The sequence below is a fragment of the Nymphaea colorata genome, chromosome 10, assembly GCF_008831285.2.
Source record: "Nymphaea colorata isolate Beijing-Zhang1983 chromosome 10, ASM883128v2, whole genome shotgun sequence".
NCBI classification, from domain to species: domain Eukaryota; kingdom Viridiplantae; phylum Streptophyta; class Magnoliopsida; order Nymphaeales; family Nymphaeaceae; genus Nymphaea; species Nymphaea colorata.
Window position 1 is genome coordinate 18,751,229 of NC_045147.1, and position 18,011 is coordinate 18,769,239.

At 41.8% G+C, this 18,011-nt stretch overlaps 3 protein-coding genes and 1 non-coding gene across 4 annotated transcripts; 3 read left to right on the plus strand and 1 right to left on the minus strand.

Annotated features, from left to right (window-relative positions):
- The first annotated feature begins 706 nt into the window (after nucleotides 1–706).
- Nucleotides 707–779, plus strand: TRNAA-CGC (transfer RNA alanine (anticodon CGC)). Its single transcript has one exon. It is a non-coding gene; the product is annotated as a tRNA-Ala (tRNA).
- Nucleotides 780–5,709: 4,930 nt separating this feature from the next.
- LOC116262672 (WRKY transcription factor WRKY24) lies at nucleotides 5,710–8,806 on the plus strand. The gene is made up of 5 exons (XM_031642155.1): nucleotides 5,710–6,006; nucleotides 6,326–6,529; nucleotides 6,722–7,392; nucleotides 7,491–7,652; nucleotides 8,323–8,806. Exons 1-5 carry the CDS (start codon nucleotides 5,710–5,712, stop codon nucleotides 8,804–8,806), a joined length of 1,818 nt encoding a protein of 605 aa, XP_031498015.1.
- A 3,803-nt stretch (nucleotides 8,807–12,609) lies between these two features.
- On the plus strand, nucleotides 12,610–13,362 carry LOC116263334 (heavy metal-associated isoprenylated plant protein 33). The gene is made up of 3 exons (XM_031643026.2): nucleotides 12,610–12,737; nucleotides 12,867–12,942; nucleotides 13,086–13,362. The coding sequence occupies exons 1-3, from the start codon at nucleotides 12,732–12,734 to the stop codon at nucleotides 13,214–13,216; spliced, it is 213 nt and encodes a 70-aa protein (XP_031498886.1). The 5' UTR covers nucleotides 12,610–12,731; the 3' UTR covers nucleotides 13,217–13,362.
- A 637-nt stretch (nucleotides 13,363–13,999) lies between these two features.
- LOC116263333 (F-box/LRR-repeat protein 3) lies at nucleotides 14,000–18,011 on the minus strand. Its single transcript, XM_031643025.2, has 7 exons — nucleotides 17,283–18,011; nucleotides 16,772–16,897; nucleotides 15,957–16,061; nucleotides 15,362–15,752; nucleotides 15,130–15,259; nucleotides 14,746–15,040; nucleotides 14,000–14,661 (listed from the first exon to the last, which is right to left on the minus strand). Exons 1-7 carry the CDS (start codon nucleotides 17,931–17,933, stop codon nucleotides 14,404–14,406), a joined length of 1,956 nt encoding a protein of 651 aa, XP_031498885.1. The 5' UTR covers nucleotides 17,934–18,011; the 3' UTR covers nucleotides 14,000–14,403.

An 18,011-nucleotide genomic window follows, 5' to 3' on the forward strand; every position in this document is an offset into this window, starting at 1 on the left:
GGTTAAGGAAAAAATTTCATAAATCCATATGTTTATGTTTTACAAGTCAACCGTTAAATCAGAGCCTTAAAAAAGAATTATGACAAATGTGCCTATCCTTTGTGAATATACTTAAGTTTTTCAACTTTGTTCATTAACAAGAACAACGTGTATTTAGCTAACTAGTTTACATTAATATATTAACAAAAAAATCAACCAATTACATGGATATGGTTAAAAATGAATCCATGTTATTAAGTATAATTGAAGAGGATGGTATAAACTAATGCATCGGGGTATTTTTTTCTCATTAACTCAAGTTAAGCCTGTAATAACCTATGTTTAACTGGCAAAAATTAGGGACAACATTAGCAATGTAGAAAAATTATGTGTACTTTTGTCATTGTCAAATCTTTAGGTTTCCCTTATTACATTTTTATTTGTTAATGGAAATGATATAGCCATTATTTCTTGTGCAAGGATTAAATGCTTCTACCTTCTCTTTTCTTCGTAGATGATAATATTGGTCATTTTACTGATGCAAAATGTCAATCAAATTGGCAGTTTCCTCTCAACCCTGTTACAGCTAATTAAAGGTGAACTTATTGCACCATTCTGGAAATTAAAAAACTTAAGACGCTGTTTGCTGAAACTATGAAAATGTTGTGCCCCTGAAAGAAATTTTTTTAGCCTCCTTAAGAATCAAGATGTTGGCCTATAAGCAAATGGGGATGTAGCTCATATGGTAGAGCGCTCGCTTCGCATGCGAGAGGCACGGGGTTCGATTCCCCGCATCTCCAGTTCCGTTTATTTTTTCCATTCCATACTTTTTCTTTCCTCTCTCCTCGCCGAAAAGGTCATTGCTTTTTCAAATTTGCACCTAAAAGCAGCTTTATACATTCATTCTGTCCCTAGCAGCTAGCTGCATGGTAACTTAAGAAGAAGACACTGCTAGCTGCATGGTAACTTAAGAAGAAGACACTGCTACCTAGCAAGACGATCGACGATGAATCATGGACGAACTACCAGAAGACATAAATGGCTTTGTTGGAATATATAAAGGCTACAAAGTGGTGGTGGCCGCCATTAATTTGAGGGGCATCGTGCTCTCTGTCTTGTATGGCCTCCATTAATTTGTAGGCCCACCAGCCTTTCGATGCATGAAATTCTCCCTCCGTCTCCCTCTCATGGACACTGTAACACTACTGTATACAGAAAAAGGAACAAACTTAAAATTGCAGGGACAGTAATTAAGCTTGCATACACAGCTACAGGCAGATTCTTAATTTTCGATTGTAAACCAGCCTTCACTGCAACTCTCCTTGATGAAGAGGAAGACAGTAATTAAGCTTGCATACGTAGCTGCAGGCAGATTCTTAGTTTTCGACTGGCTGGCGTGGTTTGGTTGTAAACCAGCCTTCACTGCAAGTCTCCTTGATGAAGCGGAAGACAGGACAGAAGAAGACGAACAGAAAGACGTAACGTGAACGAGAGAGAGGAAGTGAGAGAGAGAGGGACGTTTAATGCACCTCCCCAACTCCAAGATTTCTTATATGTCATCAATTGACGAATCATACAAAATTTAGACTGATCTGCTGACATGCGAATCGAGATAATGCATCTAACGTGATCTTTGTCAAGGCAAGATTGTAAGCAAAACAAAGCTTGATCAAGGTTAAATGGCTGAGTTATATACGGTTTTGAAAATTGCAGTCCACTTAAAAAGATCTCTGTTTACCTTACACGATGACGAGGGGAAGGAGGGGAGTGAGGAAGAAGACCAACGGTAGAGAAGGCGAAGAGGTGTCCAATCTCAGGATCAAGATCCATCGTGCTCCGCTCTGCACGGCAAGGTAGAACGTGTGGCCCAGAGAGGAAGCCTCCCCTCCTCGCCTAACTCACCCCGGAGGGCCCCCCTTTTTTGGCGTTTTAACGTGAACAAAAATTTTATTGGGTTCTTCTTTCTTTAGGTTTTTTTCTTTTTTCATTGAGTTCTGATAAGAACAAGGTAGCTGATCGGATTCATAAACCTTCAATTTGATTCTCATGAATGTTATGAATGTTATTTAATGACACTTTAGTTGACTGATATCCCACACTTCACTTAAAACTCAAAGGAGCTTTGAGGTAGAGGAAAAAGAGGTTGAAGGCATTTGGCCCTCTGGGTGCCAATACAAACACTAATATTTAGCTTCTTATTAGCAACCATTCATTTCAGCCCAACTAAGCTTGGCTTGACTCAGAATCCGCACCTCCGTTTCAACCTTAAGTTCAGTTAGCAAGAGGGTTATGACCCACCACCAAAGAAAAGAAAAAAACATGAAGTTTTCCTCCGATCTGTTTTTCCTTTGCATCCGCAGTTCAAGGTAGATAAGTACTATGCTCTACCTTCATAAGGCATAAAAGGGTGCCGCCTACCACTACAAGCACAGTAGAGTAATACCCACAAAAATTGAACTGAGTGACCTCCACCAACTCTACCATCTACAGCTCTAAATACTTTGAAGCATAACCCTAGGAAGTGATATGTAAGGGGTTTCACTACTGCTCCCAAAGAAGTTAATTTTCTTGGGAAGTTACTTGAAAAACAAACTACCTAGTTCATGCCAAGAAAACTTTATTGAACTAATTACTGCGTGCGAGTCAAACACAAGCAAAGCCAGTAGCGTTCTGCTTGCGCCGGTCACCACCCCTACTGGATCCGATAGGTTTTAGGTTTGGTACATAAGAGAGAGGTGGTTGTTAATTATACGATCAGACCTATAGAGCTCAGTATTTAATTATTTTGTTTCGATAATAGTTTAAGATGTCATACCTGATCCGGATTCAATTTAAGTACTTCTAGCAAGGTCGGCAGTTTTGGAGCCCGAATGGGACATGGACCAGGTGTTTTTCATACCCACCAAACCGGAACCAGGCACCAGGCTACATTTGGACCACCAAATTTAATATAGCGCGATCCAATCCATGAAACTGGTGGCATGAGTAAGGTTGGCTCCTATGCACCTACTTGAGCGACCGTGGCGGAGATACATAGAAGCTGGTGTGGGTCACTGCTCATACCACCCGTGAAAGACTTCATTGGAAGCGCTCGTAATCATACTGTGATGACTCAAAAATTACATAATACGGCCACATCAAAAGTAGACTTGTGACTCAAGTGCCCTTCAATCAAAAAATCATATCTCCGCCACTCCGCCGCTGCTGAGCCGCCACCAACTATGTAGTTTTATACCGGGCACTCTGTGGATCCAGACTGTTTTGATTCTTTCGACAACTTGGACCCCACAATGTAGCTATCCGATCCAGACTTGGTGGGTGGTGTGCTGCTCTCAAGTCTGAACTCATATCCGAAGGGAAGGATGGATGATCCCCAATTAATTATAAAGGGACAAAAAGATTATTAATCTTTTAGGAGCAGCAGGAGTCTTGTGCAAGAAACAGACGTCTTCCTCCGTCTTCTCTGTCAGCTAATGGGATCATGAGATCCAACTGTGCGTTAAGAAAGAAACGTGAGCATCAAGTCGATAGTTTTTAACTTTTCTGAGAAGCGATGCCCAACCCTAAGGCCTTTCCTAAATCCTACAATCTCACATCAACGTGTATTTCCATCTATTTTTCTTTTTTCCTCAACCGAAAACAAAAGAAAAAAAATTAAGTAGGCGCCATTTCGTTAAGATAATTTTCTGAAAATGTTTCATTCAGGTTCCATATCTATGCATTAAATAAAGACGTGGAACTTCGACATGCATCGTTATGGTTGGTTTCTTGATGATTTCCAGACCGATGGCGAGACCTGTCTCCGACAACATTTTCCGACTCGCCGCTTGCGCTTCAGTTTTCATCCCAAAAAGGAGCATGATACGATGCTTAGTTTGCATCCTCGTTTGAAGAAGCAGCACAAACTGTACAGGTTTTTTCACGTTGAAGATCGACTTTTGGTCAGGATTTGACACGGATCTTGTGCAGGTCATGTCAGTGATGGGATTCAAAGAAGCACGGAATGGGACGGAGGCGATCGTCGCCGCCGAACAAGGTTGTCCACTTTGCTATTTAATATTGCGACTGTGATTGTTGCTCGAGGGCGTTTCAAAGCTGGTCTCCAGACAAGCTCTCAATTTAAGTTTTATGGAAGCGTGGGTGACATGGTTCACCGACGACTTGATCATATTTGGAGAAGAAACCAGAAAGTTTCTTTCCTCGATCTCATAACTCCCCATTAATGAACGGAGATCTGCCGGTAATATGGACAATCAAATCAATGAAATCAAATTATGTAACATCTTAAGCTTTATCAAGAGAGAGATGATCTGTCCAAACGATTGCTTTTCAATTGGAAGATTTAAGAACGCACGTCCTTTGTGGCATTGAGCAGATGGTTGATCTGTGCTGGAACTCAGCTGGCCGGTGAGCAGGACTACCGGACCCACCCGGCTCCGGCAGCTTGGGTCCGTGAGGTCGGCCGCCAGTCATGGTCGGGTTTTAGGCCCCGCTCTCATGCAACATTGCCCACAATCCCTGCACTCGAAATGCAGCTGGCCATAGACTTGTTCCCGGAGTTGGTGCGTGCCAACCGAGCTGCCTGAGACTACGATGAAATAGTTTCAGTTGTTGGATCCATACTGGCATCGAATCACTCTTGAGTGTTTGGAGTTCTCATGCTTTATGAGAAAAGTTGGACAAATGGACCTTCTAGAGAGACTTCAGTGGGAGCGAAACACCCAACAGTTATAGAATGTCGTCTATCTACTGTTTGTAGTTTAAAGAAATAGTAATCGACAGCGAATTTTCATTAGTTAATCCGACCAGCTATGTTGCACCAAGAATTTTGTATTTTGTAGTGGACTAGGAACTGATTGAGATCGATCCGCCAAGTCGAGAGTGTTCGAGTCTACTGAGAGTTCGCGAGTTTCGAATCGGATTTGTATTAGTAGAAACGTGGTTGATTGCCATGGTCCAGACCGTATCTTGCGGTTTAAAATCCAAGGACCTGGCTAACTCACGCACGCCGTGGACTTAATATCTACTTATTGACTGTTCCAACATGGTCATCATCAGGCATGCATGTCCAATCGGTCTGGATTTAGACCTACACGTAGGGTCCAGAACCGATCTTGTTCTTGGAATTGAAGTTTTGAAGCATGAAAAGTTATCTTTGCACATATTTGGATCCGATTTAAACCGCTATTCCCTGTTCCAGATCAAATCTGAATTTTTGTCATTTTTTTCGTATGTTCAACTTGTTTTATGGTACAATTGGAAGATTGATGATTCCTTCTCGTTTTGTCTAAATTAAACTTCGGTGGATTCAGATAAAAGAAAAGGGGGTTGAGCTTGGATTTGGACCTCTCGTGCTTCGATCCAAAACACTTGATTCCCATGTTCAGACGGCAGATGCAAAAAAGTGGAACTCGTCTAGAAGGAGGAGTGAGAAAGTGAAGAGAGAGAAAGTGGAGAGAGAGAGTGTGTGTGGGGGAAGAAGAGCCGCCTCTTCGCAGCCAGGATTGGTCAAAAGCGAGAAGTTTGACTGATTTTGGTGGCGATAAAATTACCGCGCTTCCGAGAAGATGCTCGCGACGACTACTCCTCTCCCTCTCTTCCTTCCTTATATCGCCATCTCTCCTCCACGATCCTCTAGTTGTTCACCTTGAATTCTTCTTCTGCGTGTACTCTCTCTCTCTCTCTCTCTCTCTCTCTCTCTCTCTCTCTGTGGACATCCTGGAACTTCTCATGACGACCACGAGTAGCGGTGGCACCACCTCCTTCTCCGACCTACTTGCCGGAATCGACTCGCCGGAGCGCATACTCGGGCTGCCGGAGAACAGATTCGGTCCCACTAGTATGACGGCCGCCAGGCCTCCCTCTGATCGCAACTCGGGCGTCGGCGTCCCCAGATTCAAGTCCCTTCCACCACCATCGATCCCCATCTCCCCTCCCGCTTTCTCTCCTTCCTCCTACCTCTCCATCCCTGCGGGTCTGAGCCCCGCCGAGCTCCTCGACTCGCCCGTGTTGCTTTCTTCTTCCAACGTAAGTCACCTCTTCTCTTCTTGTCCCTAGTTCTGCTCCGCCCATGTGTGAACTGTTAATTTGCGTTCGCATGCTTTTATTACCCTTGATGAGGCTATGATTCGTCTACGTGCTCTCCCTCTCCCTCTCTTTCTCTCAATATTTTTCTTATGGTTGTGTTAATCAATTCATGTGTATTAATTGCCCTCTAAACGTTGATAGGCAAATATTGACCGAAAATTTAGCTTTTTTTGAAAGTTTTAGACTCTTATTGAGATGAAAATTCTGCAGTTTATGATGAAATGATTTGCTAAGTGTGTTGTTGTTTGATTGGAAACAGATTTTGCCGTCCCCGACGACCGGGACCTTCCCGGCGCAGTGGTATAAATGGAGCAACCATTCTTCCGCTCCATCCTCGGCTGAAGGTGGTAGTTACCAGCAGCAAGGTGTGAAGGTGGAAGGGAAGAGCCTTCCGGATTTCTCTTTCATTCCCAACACTGCCGCGAGGACGTCCGGATCCATTTTCTCGTCGACCATTTCCGCGGTATGTTCTTGTTCCAGAATTTCTCGTCCCTTCCCCTATTCTTGTGATTTCAGCCGCGTCTCAGACGTTTGTATTTTCTAATGGGAAGATTCTTAGTAATCCTTTCCCCCTTTTTTTTCTCTCTCTCTTTCATGAAGAGTGAATTTAGGAATTGTTGTACTAATTGGTTGTTGGTACCATTCCCATCAACAGAAGGAACCAGTACCGAGTCAGCAGCAATCATGGAATTCTCAACTACCAAACAGGTCCTCAGAGTTGTCAGCAAACGCCTTCCATGCGGCAAACAATAGAGCAGATACGAAGTATAATCCACCTATTCAGACCATTCCTTCAGAAATTCCGACTCTACAGTCCAACTCAAGCAATTTCCAGTCAAATCCTGGATTTCAGCAGAACTCAAACCAGAATTCCCAGCCGATTGAGACTCTGAAGGAGCAGAAAAGGTCTGATGATGGCTACAACTGGAGGAAATACGGGCAGAAGCAGGTGAAAGGCAGTGAAAATCCGCGTAGTTACTATAAATGCACGCACCCCAATTGCCCAACAAAGAAAAAGGTTGAAAGGTCCCTGGATGGCCATGTGACCCAAATCGTTTACAAGGGCACTCATAATCATCCTAAGCCACAATCAAGAAGATCATCGTCTGCGAACCCGATGCAGCCTCACAGAGATGCTTTCAAGGCCGATACACCTGAAAATTCATTGGCAGAAACATCTGATCTTTCTTTCATGAACCATCTTGCTCAAGGAGATCCTGCCGGAACTCCTGACAATTCCTCTTTGTCGTTCGGAGACGAGGAAGTTGACCAGAGCAGATCCGGTGGCGATGATTTGGACGACGACGAACCTGAAGCAAAACGCTGGTGAGTATCAATTTTCCTGTTTCTCCCGTCACGAACTTCAGGTTGGTTTTTTAGTTGTCTAGGCAATAGAATTGAAAACTTTTCTGTCTCCATTTCAGGAAAGCAGAGAACGATATCGAGGGTGTTTCTGCATCTGCTAGTAAGACTGTTAGGGAGCCCAGAGTCGTGGTACAGACAACCAGCGATATCGATATCCTGGACGACGGCTACAGATGGAGAAAGTATGGACAAAAAGTAGTGAAGGGGAACCCAAATCCAAGGTGATCTTCAGATTTCTTGTGGTTCAGATTCTTTGGCATCTACTGTTCTATTTCAGGAATTGTTGGATGCGCATGCCACTATACCCCCTGTTGGCTCTTTCTTCTTTACTTTTTGGCAGTTCTGAATGATTTTTCCAGACTGCCGGGAAGAAGAAAAGGGAGCTATTTGCAAAGTGCATCCACCAAAGTGCATCTGTGGCATGTGCAAGTGATGATTTGTTATGGCTTTAAGCGATACTATTATAGCTAGTAGATGAAAATTTTGTTGTTTTTCTATTTCAAATCCAATTTCCCTGATTCTGAACTCTGTGCAGTTTTCTTATTTAGGAGGAGGGCACCTGTAACTTATTCTTTATTATTAAATATATGCATGTTCTAGGTAAACTTTTGATGAGTAAAAGCTTTAACACTTTTCTTTGTTTACACTTTGTTCCCTGTTTGTTCCCCTTTTCAGTCAAAGCCTTTCTCTGTTTCGCACAATATTTCTGGAAATATTTATGCGTCTTCAATCACTGAAAATGCATTGAGCACTCCTTTTACGCTTCTCATGTCATCTCTTGCATCCATTCCTTGCTTTCATGGCTATATGGATAGTTATCAGCTTGCATGTTGTTGCTTTAGAGTTTGAAAGCTGGCTTCTCTCTAACTCCTAGTTTCTTGAAACATGCAGGAGCTACTACAAATGTACAAGCGTAGGCTGTCCAGTAAGGAAGCATGTAGAGAGGGCGTCACATGATCTGAGGTCAGTGATCACAACATATGAAGGAAAGCACAACCACGACGTCCCCGCCGCGCGTGGTAGCGGGGCTTCTGCGTCAGCTGCTGCTGCTTCTGTTTCCCATGGAGCAGCCACTGGTCTGCTAATGAACGACTCCAGCAGCACAGGCAATGGCATATACAGGCCTTCGCCCATCGTCAAGCATGCCAACCATATGACAAACAATTCCATGATGGGAAGGAAACTGGAGGCTGAACAAGCTCCATACACACTGCAGATGTTGCAGCCACACGAACACAATTACGCCCCACCGGGCTTCGGAAGGTCTGTAACTTCTTTCATGAACCAGATGAATCACCACAGGGATGGTGGATTCCCAAAGGCTAAAGAGGAGCCCAGGGATGAGTTGCTGATAGAGGATTCACTGTTGTGTTGATATGTGAACAGATTCTTCACTACAGGCAGCGGCCATGTCTGCATCCCCTACTTGGGGCAAGCAGATTGATGATTGGCAAGTGTAGATGTTCAGATTTGTGTTGTAGTTTAGAAGCCAGAGCATTGGGTCCCCAATTTGTTCATTTGTTCAGGGGCCTCATACAGGGAGGCCCCTCTTTATGTATTCAAAGAACAGATAAAGGAGGTCATCAGGAAATGTATTTAGGACAGTAACATACATAGCTTTTGATTGTTTTGAAAAGAAAATTTGTAAAAATCCATCAGAATAAATGATAAAAAGCTGCTTTTGATTTTTTATTTTGATGATCACAGAGACACGGCTCTAATTAAAGTTTGACTGGGTCCCCAACAGAGACACGGCTCTAATTAAGAGACTCCACGTCTAAATCTTTCCTATATATTATTGTGGACCCACGAACTCTGGGAAATCTAGTGGTGGTGTACAAACGCCGAAAGAGAAAAAAGAGTGAGATTTTCCTGCATTCCAATTTTGACTGCTGACTTGGTCAGAAACTTGTAGCTGGGGGCGTTCACATGCAGACGTATGATTGATGGGGAACTCCAGGAAAGTTCCAAACGGGGGAGTAGAAAAGGGCTTCGCTTTGAGGAATTTAATTGGCTACCGAGGTCTTCTTTGGTGTTCTTTGACCAGACTGCCACACCTAACATCGCATTAAAGAAGCTCTAATCTTTAGCGTGGTTCCTTGTTTATTGATAAAGGACCACAGCTCACACGTCATGGTGATTATACAGATGAGAAATTGCAGCCCCTGGGGCTTGGGAGTTGGGCGGAGATGAGAGCAGTTAATTAAGTTGGTAGGATGTTTGCCATTTAGTGCTGAAGAGACCCTCTCCCAACTCTTCATTCATTTGCATATTGGACTCTGCGATTCTGTCTTTTCCTCTTTATTCTCGTCTCAAAACCTTCTTTTGGGGCCAGGACTCTCACCTTTGAACTCAACACCCACAACCGAATAGGATGTACGCTCTAAAACCATATTCACTTTTTTAAATGTTCATACATTTGGCTTCATATTCGAATATAGAAAAGTCTCATACTGTTTTTGAATCCGATCAGAATCTAATTTTTAAATTAACATCCCAATCTACATCCGAGTTTTAAACTCAACCCAAACTGCATTATAAAATTTTGAGAATGACTTTCAATACGTATGGCCATAACATATAGAATATTTATTTAAAACTGAATCAGATATAAAGATGAGTCTGAATTCAATCGGATATTTATTTAAATATGAATCTGATTGGATGTAATTTCTTAAGTTTGAAGTTGTTCGGATTTCTTAATCAGATGTTAAAATTCTTCCATACCCAATTTCTTTTAGATATCAGATCCGATTCAGCTTAAGGTTTTCGTTTGGGATTTTCCCTTTTTCTTCTTTGTGTGCCATTGTGTAATTTGTGTTACGTAGCCACTTGATCCAAATCAGGGGTAAAAATAATTTGAACATTTTACTCTGGGTTTAACTAGCCAACATTAACTTTCTAGAAGACATGCCCAGCCAGGTTGGGGATACTCAATTTCATTAATGAATCACAGTCACGGATTTTGTTTTTTCCGGTGCAACCCATTACGGCCGGCGGCCGGAAAAGAAGGTCTTCTTAAGGGGGCTGTTTCTCCGGTACCCCTCGGTGGTAACCAATTTGTTATGTAGTCTTCCTTGACTCTGTAAGAATATGTCTGAAGATTTTCATTCTTTGGGAGGAATTCCAAATCGGACGGAATGAAAGAGACTTGCATGGTTTATAAAGGAAGAATAAGGTCAAATGCCACCACTGATTGTTATTTGTTTGCTGGGATGTTATGACCATTTGACTGATAAGTGTGTGAGAACTCACACACGATACACGATTCAGTGAACCTCGTCGGGGAAAAACTTGCTCCATGTATTGGCTTCTCCTGGAAGGCAATGACAATGAACAGTTTCTAGCAAGGCTGTCAGTCTTAGCACCTGCAGTCAACCGGCTCAGATAAAGAACAGAGAATCGGCCTTTTCCAAACTGTGATCGATCTTTTTAAAATACATTTTTAACGTATAAATAAATAAATAAGAGAGAGAGAGAGTATATATATATATATAATATATAGTCTTCAAAATCACAGGATTTGGACGGTAGAATTGTTTCTGTCCAAACATATAATTGAGTTGAGAATGCTTCAGCCACCTACCTTCAATGTTGACTATTAGGTCGGCCTTCATGCTAGTCCTGTCATTTGTTTGACAAGAAGAATATTTCAGAAGAACATGGTCCAGAAAAAAAATAATTATTATATTCTATAAAACATGGTGTGCTTATATTAAACTTTGTTTTTTTTTTTTATTACTGAATTCAAAAACATCTAAAATTATACTATATTTTGTAGAACAAAAACATCAGACGCTCTTCTTATCAAATTCTCACTTCATAGCTTCAAGAGGTCTTTGACTTGACGTGTCCTGATCTTGTTCCTTTGACCCAGCATAGTTGGTGAGAATGAAAGTTCAGTCGTTAATTTGATCTTGGTGGATGCTATTTCTCTGCACTACAAATTGTATATGCAAAATACTTTAATTGCTAGGTGTATCATTTGCCATCTTTTGAACAGGGAATGACTCTTACATACCCTAGCTTGCCTAGAGAGCTGAGACTGACACCAACTTGCTTGTGCATCCTCATCCACTTATTGATATTGATGAACATTCAATAGTATAAGTTCTTGCCCTGAACTATCAGAAATAGTTCGCAGATTCTTTGATATTACAAAAAATGGTCCAAGCCTTCTATGCTCTGTAATTTTTTCCATTTTTAGTACAGGAAGGAGAAAGTTCAGTTCTGAACCCGAGCCAGGGAGGAGCCGCGGTGAAAATCTACAATCCTTAAAACCCCATGCAGTAACAGTCTTTTACCTTATCCAAGGGTTACTGGTATAATTCATGGAGAATATCTAGAAAATGGAGAATTTAGCGTATCTAGATAGGATTGACTGCAAAACAAATAGAACTTTAGGAGTCGATATAAGGTCGAGATTCACAAGCTTATAAAATTATGTTCATACACGCAACAGAGATTACGTGAACAATGGGTTTTTAGATTTGGACTGCATTCAAAGCCAAATGGCTATAACTTGCTAAAAGGGAATTTAATCTACTATAGGTAGTAATTGCAGAAAGTTTGTTCAATCAGTACATTGTGCTGAAACACATTAGGAATAACGGTGTAGCTGTCTTTAGTAAAGTTTCGGTTATTTGGCTACGAGCTCTAACTTAAGACATTCTCAAGGAGGTGAAAAAGTTTAGTACGAAATAGAGAAAAGAAAATTTTTCCGAAACACACTTAGTAACTTTCTTTGGTGTAATTATAACTTGCTTAAGTTGAAATTTGTTCCGTTTAATTCTCTTTTTTGTATGTAGTTCAGGCGATTAATGCAACATATCTAAAATTTTCAGCATGTTAACGTTATCTTTTTCCATAAGAAAACAAAAACCAAAATTTATCTCCACAATTTGCCTGAGGAGTTTACCTTTTGGCTTCCTTCTCTTTCTCCTCTTACACGTGTCTTGAGTCAACGACCTCTTGAGTACTTCTCCTTGGAAAAGAAAAAACAGAGAGAAAGCGAGAGGCCAGATAACTTTCGAGTTTCAAGCTTTGTCATCAAGAAAAGTGAGTTTTGAACGTGACTGTGGGGAAAAGCACCGCCCTTTGTGCATCAGGCTGTACAGCAACTCTTACCTTGTCCAGAAAGTTCAGTAGTGCTCTTCTTCACCCTTGCCTAAGTAAAGAATCTCTCTCTCCCATTATATAAGCAGGCCTCTTGATACTCAATACGTACCCCCACCTCCCCATCCTTTCCCTCTCTCAAATTTCTCCTTTGGTAGCGAGCAACGCTCGTCTTTTGGTGAAAGATGGCTGTAAGTTCTCTCCCCCTTGTTCTCATCAAGTTCGTTCATGCTCATAATTGGGCTACAGAAATTTCTGCATCGCATCGCCATGATTTCTATGCGCAGATTGAGAACTCATTCGCTTGTCAACTCTTCCAGGTAGTGGAATTGAAAGTGGGAGTACATTGCGACAGGTGCACTAAAGCCATCAAGAAGGCTATCAAGAAGATCGAAGGTTAGTTTGCGCGCTTCTCATTTTCAATCAAGAGGATGACAATAATTGCTTCAAGGTCTGCACCTCCTTTCAAATGAAGGCTTCTTTGAGAGCTTTATGCTGACTGAACTTTATCATACATTCGTCCATCCATGACTTCGCAGATATAGAGACATACAGGGTGGATGCAGAGCTGAACAAGGTAACCGTGACGGGAAATGTGACAGCAGAGGAAGTAGTTAGAGTGCTCAATAAAATCGGGAAGAACGCTACTTACTGGAGCTGTGAGGATTAGAAGCAGCTCTGCTCGATGATGAAGATGAGGAAGAGTGCGGTGATTTTGTTAACAACCGCGGATGACCCTTGAACGCTGTACCATCTGATGCTATCACCCTTGGAATGTATGCCATTGATATATGTATTTTTAACAACCATTTTTCATGATGTTGGCATCAAAGACTTCATATTATTATCATTATAAAGCAAGGAGAAGAATTCTTACAAGTGCCCTGTTGAGGGAATGAGGAGTAAGGTTAATGCGAGGGAAATAGGAGTAAGAACGTGCACCTCTGCTTTCTGGAGATGGGTCCCAGTGAAAAGCCATGGAGGCCGAAAGATACACACTCGATTATTTGCTTTATAGGGCGGTGCGCTCGATTAAGCAACAACTTCAGGAAGGAGAAAAAGAAGAATGATGGAAGACCATTAATGCGTACAAACTTGAACCATGGAGTCTGGGCTCGTACGTGTATCCTGTAATGCTAAACTAAGCTTTGGATCAATTTGTTTGGACGAAAGCAAAAGTATGACAAAAGCATGACCACACCCACATCGATACACTGCAGACGTAGATACATGGTTACAAACGTAAAGTAAGTGCATACTGCACAACTTTTTATAGCACAGATCCAATCTGGTCTCTTTTCATTTCTAAATTTTCAGAATTTGTTTGCCCTTTCCTAGTTTTCGATTTCCAGGGAAAAACCAGACATTCATCGTAACCACTTTGTTGTCAGGACGGAAATAAATCCAGTTTCCATGAGACAAACCATACCAGGAAAACTCAAAGGCCATAACATTGGTGAAGAATGCTCTACATTACTGAAAAATTGCCACTGCATCGCACTCGCAATCTCTTCGTTGTAGCATTCACTGCTAAACTTTGTTACAGTACAAGAAAGATGAAAGCAGTGAACCGTGAGTGTGAACCGTGAACTCAGTAGTCAAGTGCATCATATAGGTTTCCGGGTACCTTGGAAAAGTTGAAGCAACATTATAATTTTCACCAAACCAGGGCAAAGATCTCTACCTGAAAGATGACAGAGATTTCCAGATATTGAAATACAATTTTCGATTCTTCTGTAGGCCACAGATTGAGTACCTGTAGCATAATTCAGGACTATACAGGTAACAGCAGCTAACAGACTTTTGAGGCCACAAAGAACATGGTCCTAGTAGATGATTAATAAATTTCAGTTGTCGTCACAACATGAAGGGTTTGTCCCTCCACTGGAATGTGCAACCGCGAACCTCCATATGCTCAAGAACTTGCGGAGATAGTATGCTTCTGAAATGTGCGTTGAGTTTAACATTTCTAAGACATGCACATGACAGAAGAGAAATTTCAAGGCCTTGTGCAGAAACACCTCCCACGTGCAAGAGGATGAGATTCTGCAGGCACCCCATGCTTGGCAATGCTAGCAAGCCAACATCACTGACGGAACAGTATGATAAATTTATCTGCAAGTGAAACAACAGCAAATGCATGTTAGGAAACATTGAACTACTATTTGTAGGGTTGAAATACTGGAGAAAGACACTTGCCTGTTTGAGATTCTGGGAAAAAAGACCTAGTTGCAGAACGCCCTTGTCACCAATTTTGTTGCACTTCTTAATATCCAGCTTGGATATAAGCCTGCAACCAACAGCCAAGGCGGCAAGACCAGCTGATGACACAAGAGGGCAACCTCGATGTTCTAGTTCGGACAACCGCTGACATGTGGATAAAAATTTCAATGAATCATCTGTTATCCTCGTGCAATAGGACATATTCACTTTCTGCAACATGGGGCAATTGTGAGCTATAGCTCCAATTCCAGTATCATCTACTGCTGCAACCCTGAACAATGGGGAAGTAAAGATTCAGCTGAACTAGCAAAAAAGAGACCAACTCCGCTCAGCAAGTCAAAACATAAAACTCAGACCAACCTGTACAAATCCAGCTCTATAAGTTTCCGACAACTGCCTGAGATATGTATAAGCCCACTATTTGTGATGTTTGAGCATATACCGACTTTCAAACTTGTAAGTTCAGAACATCTTGTGAAAGACCTCAAACCTGAAAATCAAAACAAAAGTCATGTCCAGGCCCCACGGTATCTCAAAGGAAAACATCAAACTTATGTTTATTTAGCATGTAAGAATAGAGAGCCGCCGGCACCTTCATCATCAATCTCATTGTCTGTAAAGTCAAGTTCTTCCAAGAGATGCAACTGTTCTCCAATTAATTTGAAGGATTCCTTCGAGACTGAGCTACAAGACTCCATCTTAAGGGAAAAAACTTGCTTGCAATTTGCAATAGCAACAACAGAAAGGCAAGTAATCTTTCGACAGCAAGTGATATCAAGTTTTCTTAGCTCCTTGCGTTTTGCTAGAAGAGAACAAAGGCCATCATCCATAACTCCCTTGCACTTGCACAAGCTCAGTTCTCGAAGAGATGTGCAACATTCACCGATTACCTTTAGTCCTGAGCAAGTTACCTGGCAACCATCTAATCTGATACACTGCAGCTTGGGGAGATTTCTTAAACTATAAGCCAAGGAATCCGAAACCTGCTTACAAGACAAATGTCAGGCAGCTCTTTGATTGTTCTTGCCTTATCATTAATTGCCTGTTCAGATGACACAAAAACAACATGCAAAACCTTGTTCCAAATCAAAACTAACTCGAAAAAATTTTGTCAAACCAAGTTTTTGACATGGTTTCAGCATCACCCAACTGGAAGTGAACTGCAGATTGCAAAGAACCATACTTACATGAGTACAATATGCCAAAGTAAGCTGTTGCAGTAAAGTTGCACCGTTAGCAAGGTAAGACAAGCCAGAAGGGCTTATATTTTGGCAGTTGGACATATCAAGTGCCTGTTCCAGATACAGGAGGTAATTAGCCAAGACCAAGGTCTCAAAAATGGATAATTTATAAATAAAAAACAGCAACATCTTAGAGAATAGTGGAGTAGGTGAAATTTTACTCTAACTGCAAAATTGTGAGTATAAATGTAATGGACATCAACAATCATATCTTACTTTGGATCCATCAAATCGTTCTAGTGTATTAACTTTAACTTGCATGGAGAGAACCCACACGCAGGAGAAAACCAAACTGAAAGCAATTCCCAAATAACAAGGTACTGCCCGTTGTGCATATACAACCAGACGGATGTATAATTGAGATTTCTAAGCACCTAAGGTAGAAAGAGTATACCAACAAGAACCATTTGAAATTTTTGAAATGACAAGACAACTTATGATTGAATAGATTTGGTTGACATAAAAGAAACAAGAGTTAATCATGTGGAATAGCATAAATATATGTATCATGATTAAGCATTTAAAATTTTGAAAATGACAACTTATGATTTATCTCAGGTTTGAAACTCCAGTACCTATAACCTCTGCCAACAAACGTGCAGTGGAAAGATATCGGATGGCCCATGGCATTGATCCTTCAAATTCCTTTTACAGAATTACATACAAATGGGACCTTTTTTAAGTCATAAAAATTCAAGAGTAAAAATCGGTAAAAAGAAACACTAAAGTTCATCCATGATCCAACATAGCAAAACGGTTACCTTGAGAGACTTGCATCCCTTCTTGAGAACCTTGAGTCCATCGTCATCTATCCCAAAGCAACCCACCAGAATCAAATCTTCAAGATATTCAAGTTGGACTAGAGATGCAATGCAAGCTTCTGTGATCTGCCAATAGTGAAAATTGAAAATCAACCGACCATTTTAGCTGATTTGCATTATATGTAACTGAAATTGATGAAAGAAAAGTAGAAGCAAAAGTAAATCACGTAAGCTCATTTTGTCGACGAAATGGCGAATGAATTTATCCGAGAAGGCGTAACCTTATGAACTAGAATATTCGAAACAAAAAAGGCAAAATAATAATATACGAGTTGCTATGCATTTAAAGTAACAAAGAGAATATCTTCCTGATGAAGACCTTCACATATCACATGCAGATAAGATCTAACAAATCAGCAATTTCAACCAAATTTCCTTCTCCAGCACCACGAATACCGTTCAATCTAATTAAAACCGCCATCCCCATGCTCATACTTCACAAACATCTTACCTGCACATACGACAGATCCAGACTCCTTAGCTCCTTACACTTGATGGCGACCAATCCAATCCCCAGATCTCCGATGCCCAAGCACCATTTGAGACCGAGTGTCCGCAGCTTCCTACACCCAACCGCAATGCATCCAATACCCAAATCAGTTATTTGTTTGCACCTCCCCATCCTCAGCGTCTGCAAATTCCCCGCCTTGGATATTGCCTCAGCAGCAACATCCGTCAGCTGGGTGCCGTTGGAAATGTCGATTCCGACCAAAGAAGCGCAATTGATGGTCAACTGAGAGATACCAACATGGGTGAAGAACTTGGATTGTGAGAGATTGACGGAAGCCAAGGTAGACCGACAGAGTCTCGAAAGAGCCAGGAGAGAATCGTCGGAAACTCTGGGGCAGAGGGAGAAATCCACGCACTGGATGTTCCTGTACCTCCCAAGAAGCGACGGCAGAAAGTCAGAGCGCCTCGGCTTGAGGCCTTTGCGGTGTTGGGACTCCAGAACGTAGAAGTACCGACAGACTAACGACCACGATTTCCGGTCGGAGGAGTCCGTGAGCTTCTCAAGGATGGTGAGGAGGATCTCTTCACTGAGCACGTTCATGGAGCAGAGGCAAGCCGAAGGTGGTGACACCGTGGCCCGGAATCTCTTCATGGAGAGAACCTCGGGAGGAGAAGATGGAAGGCGGGAGGGAGGGAGGAAGAAGGCAAAGGAAAAACGGAGAATGGCCGC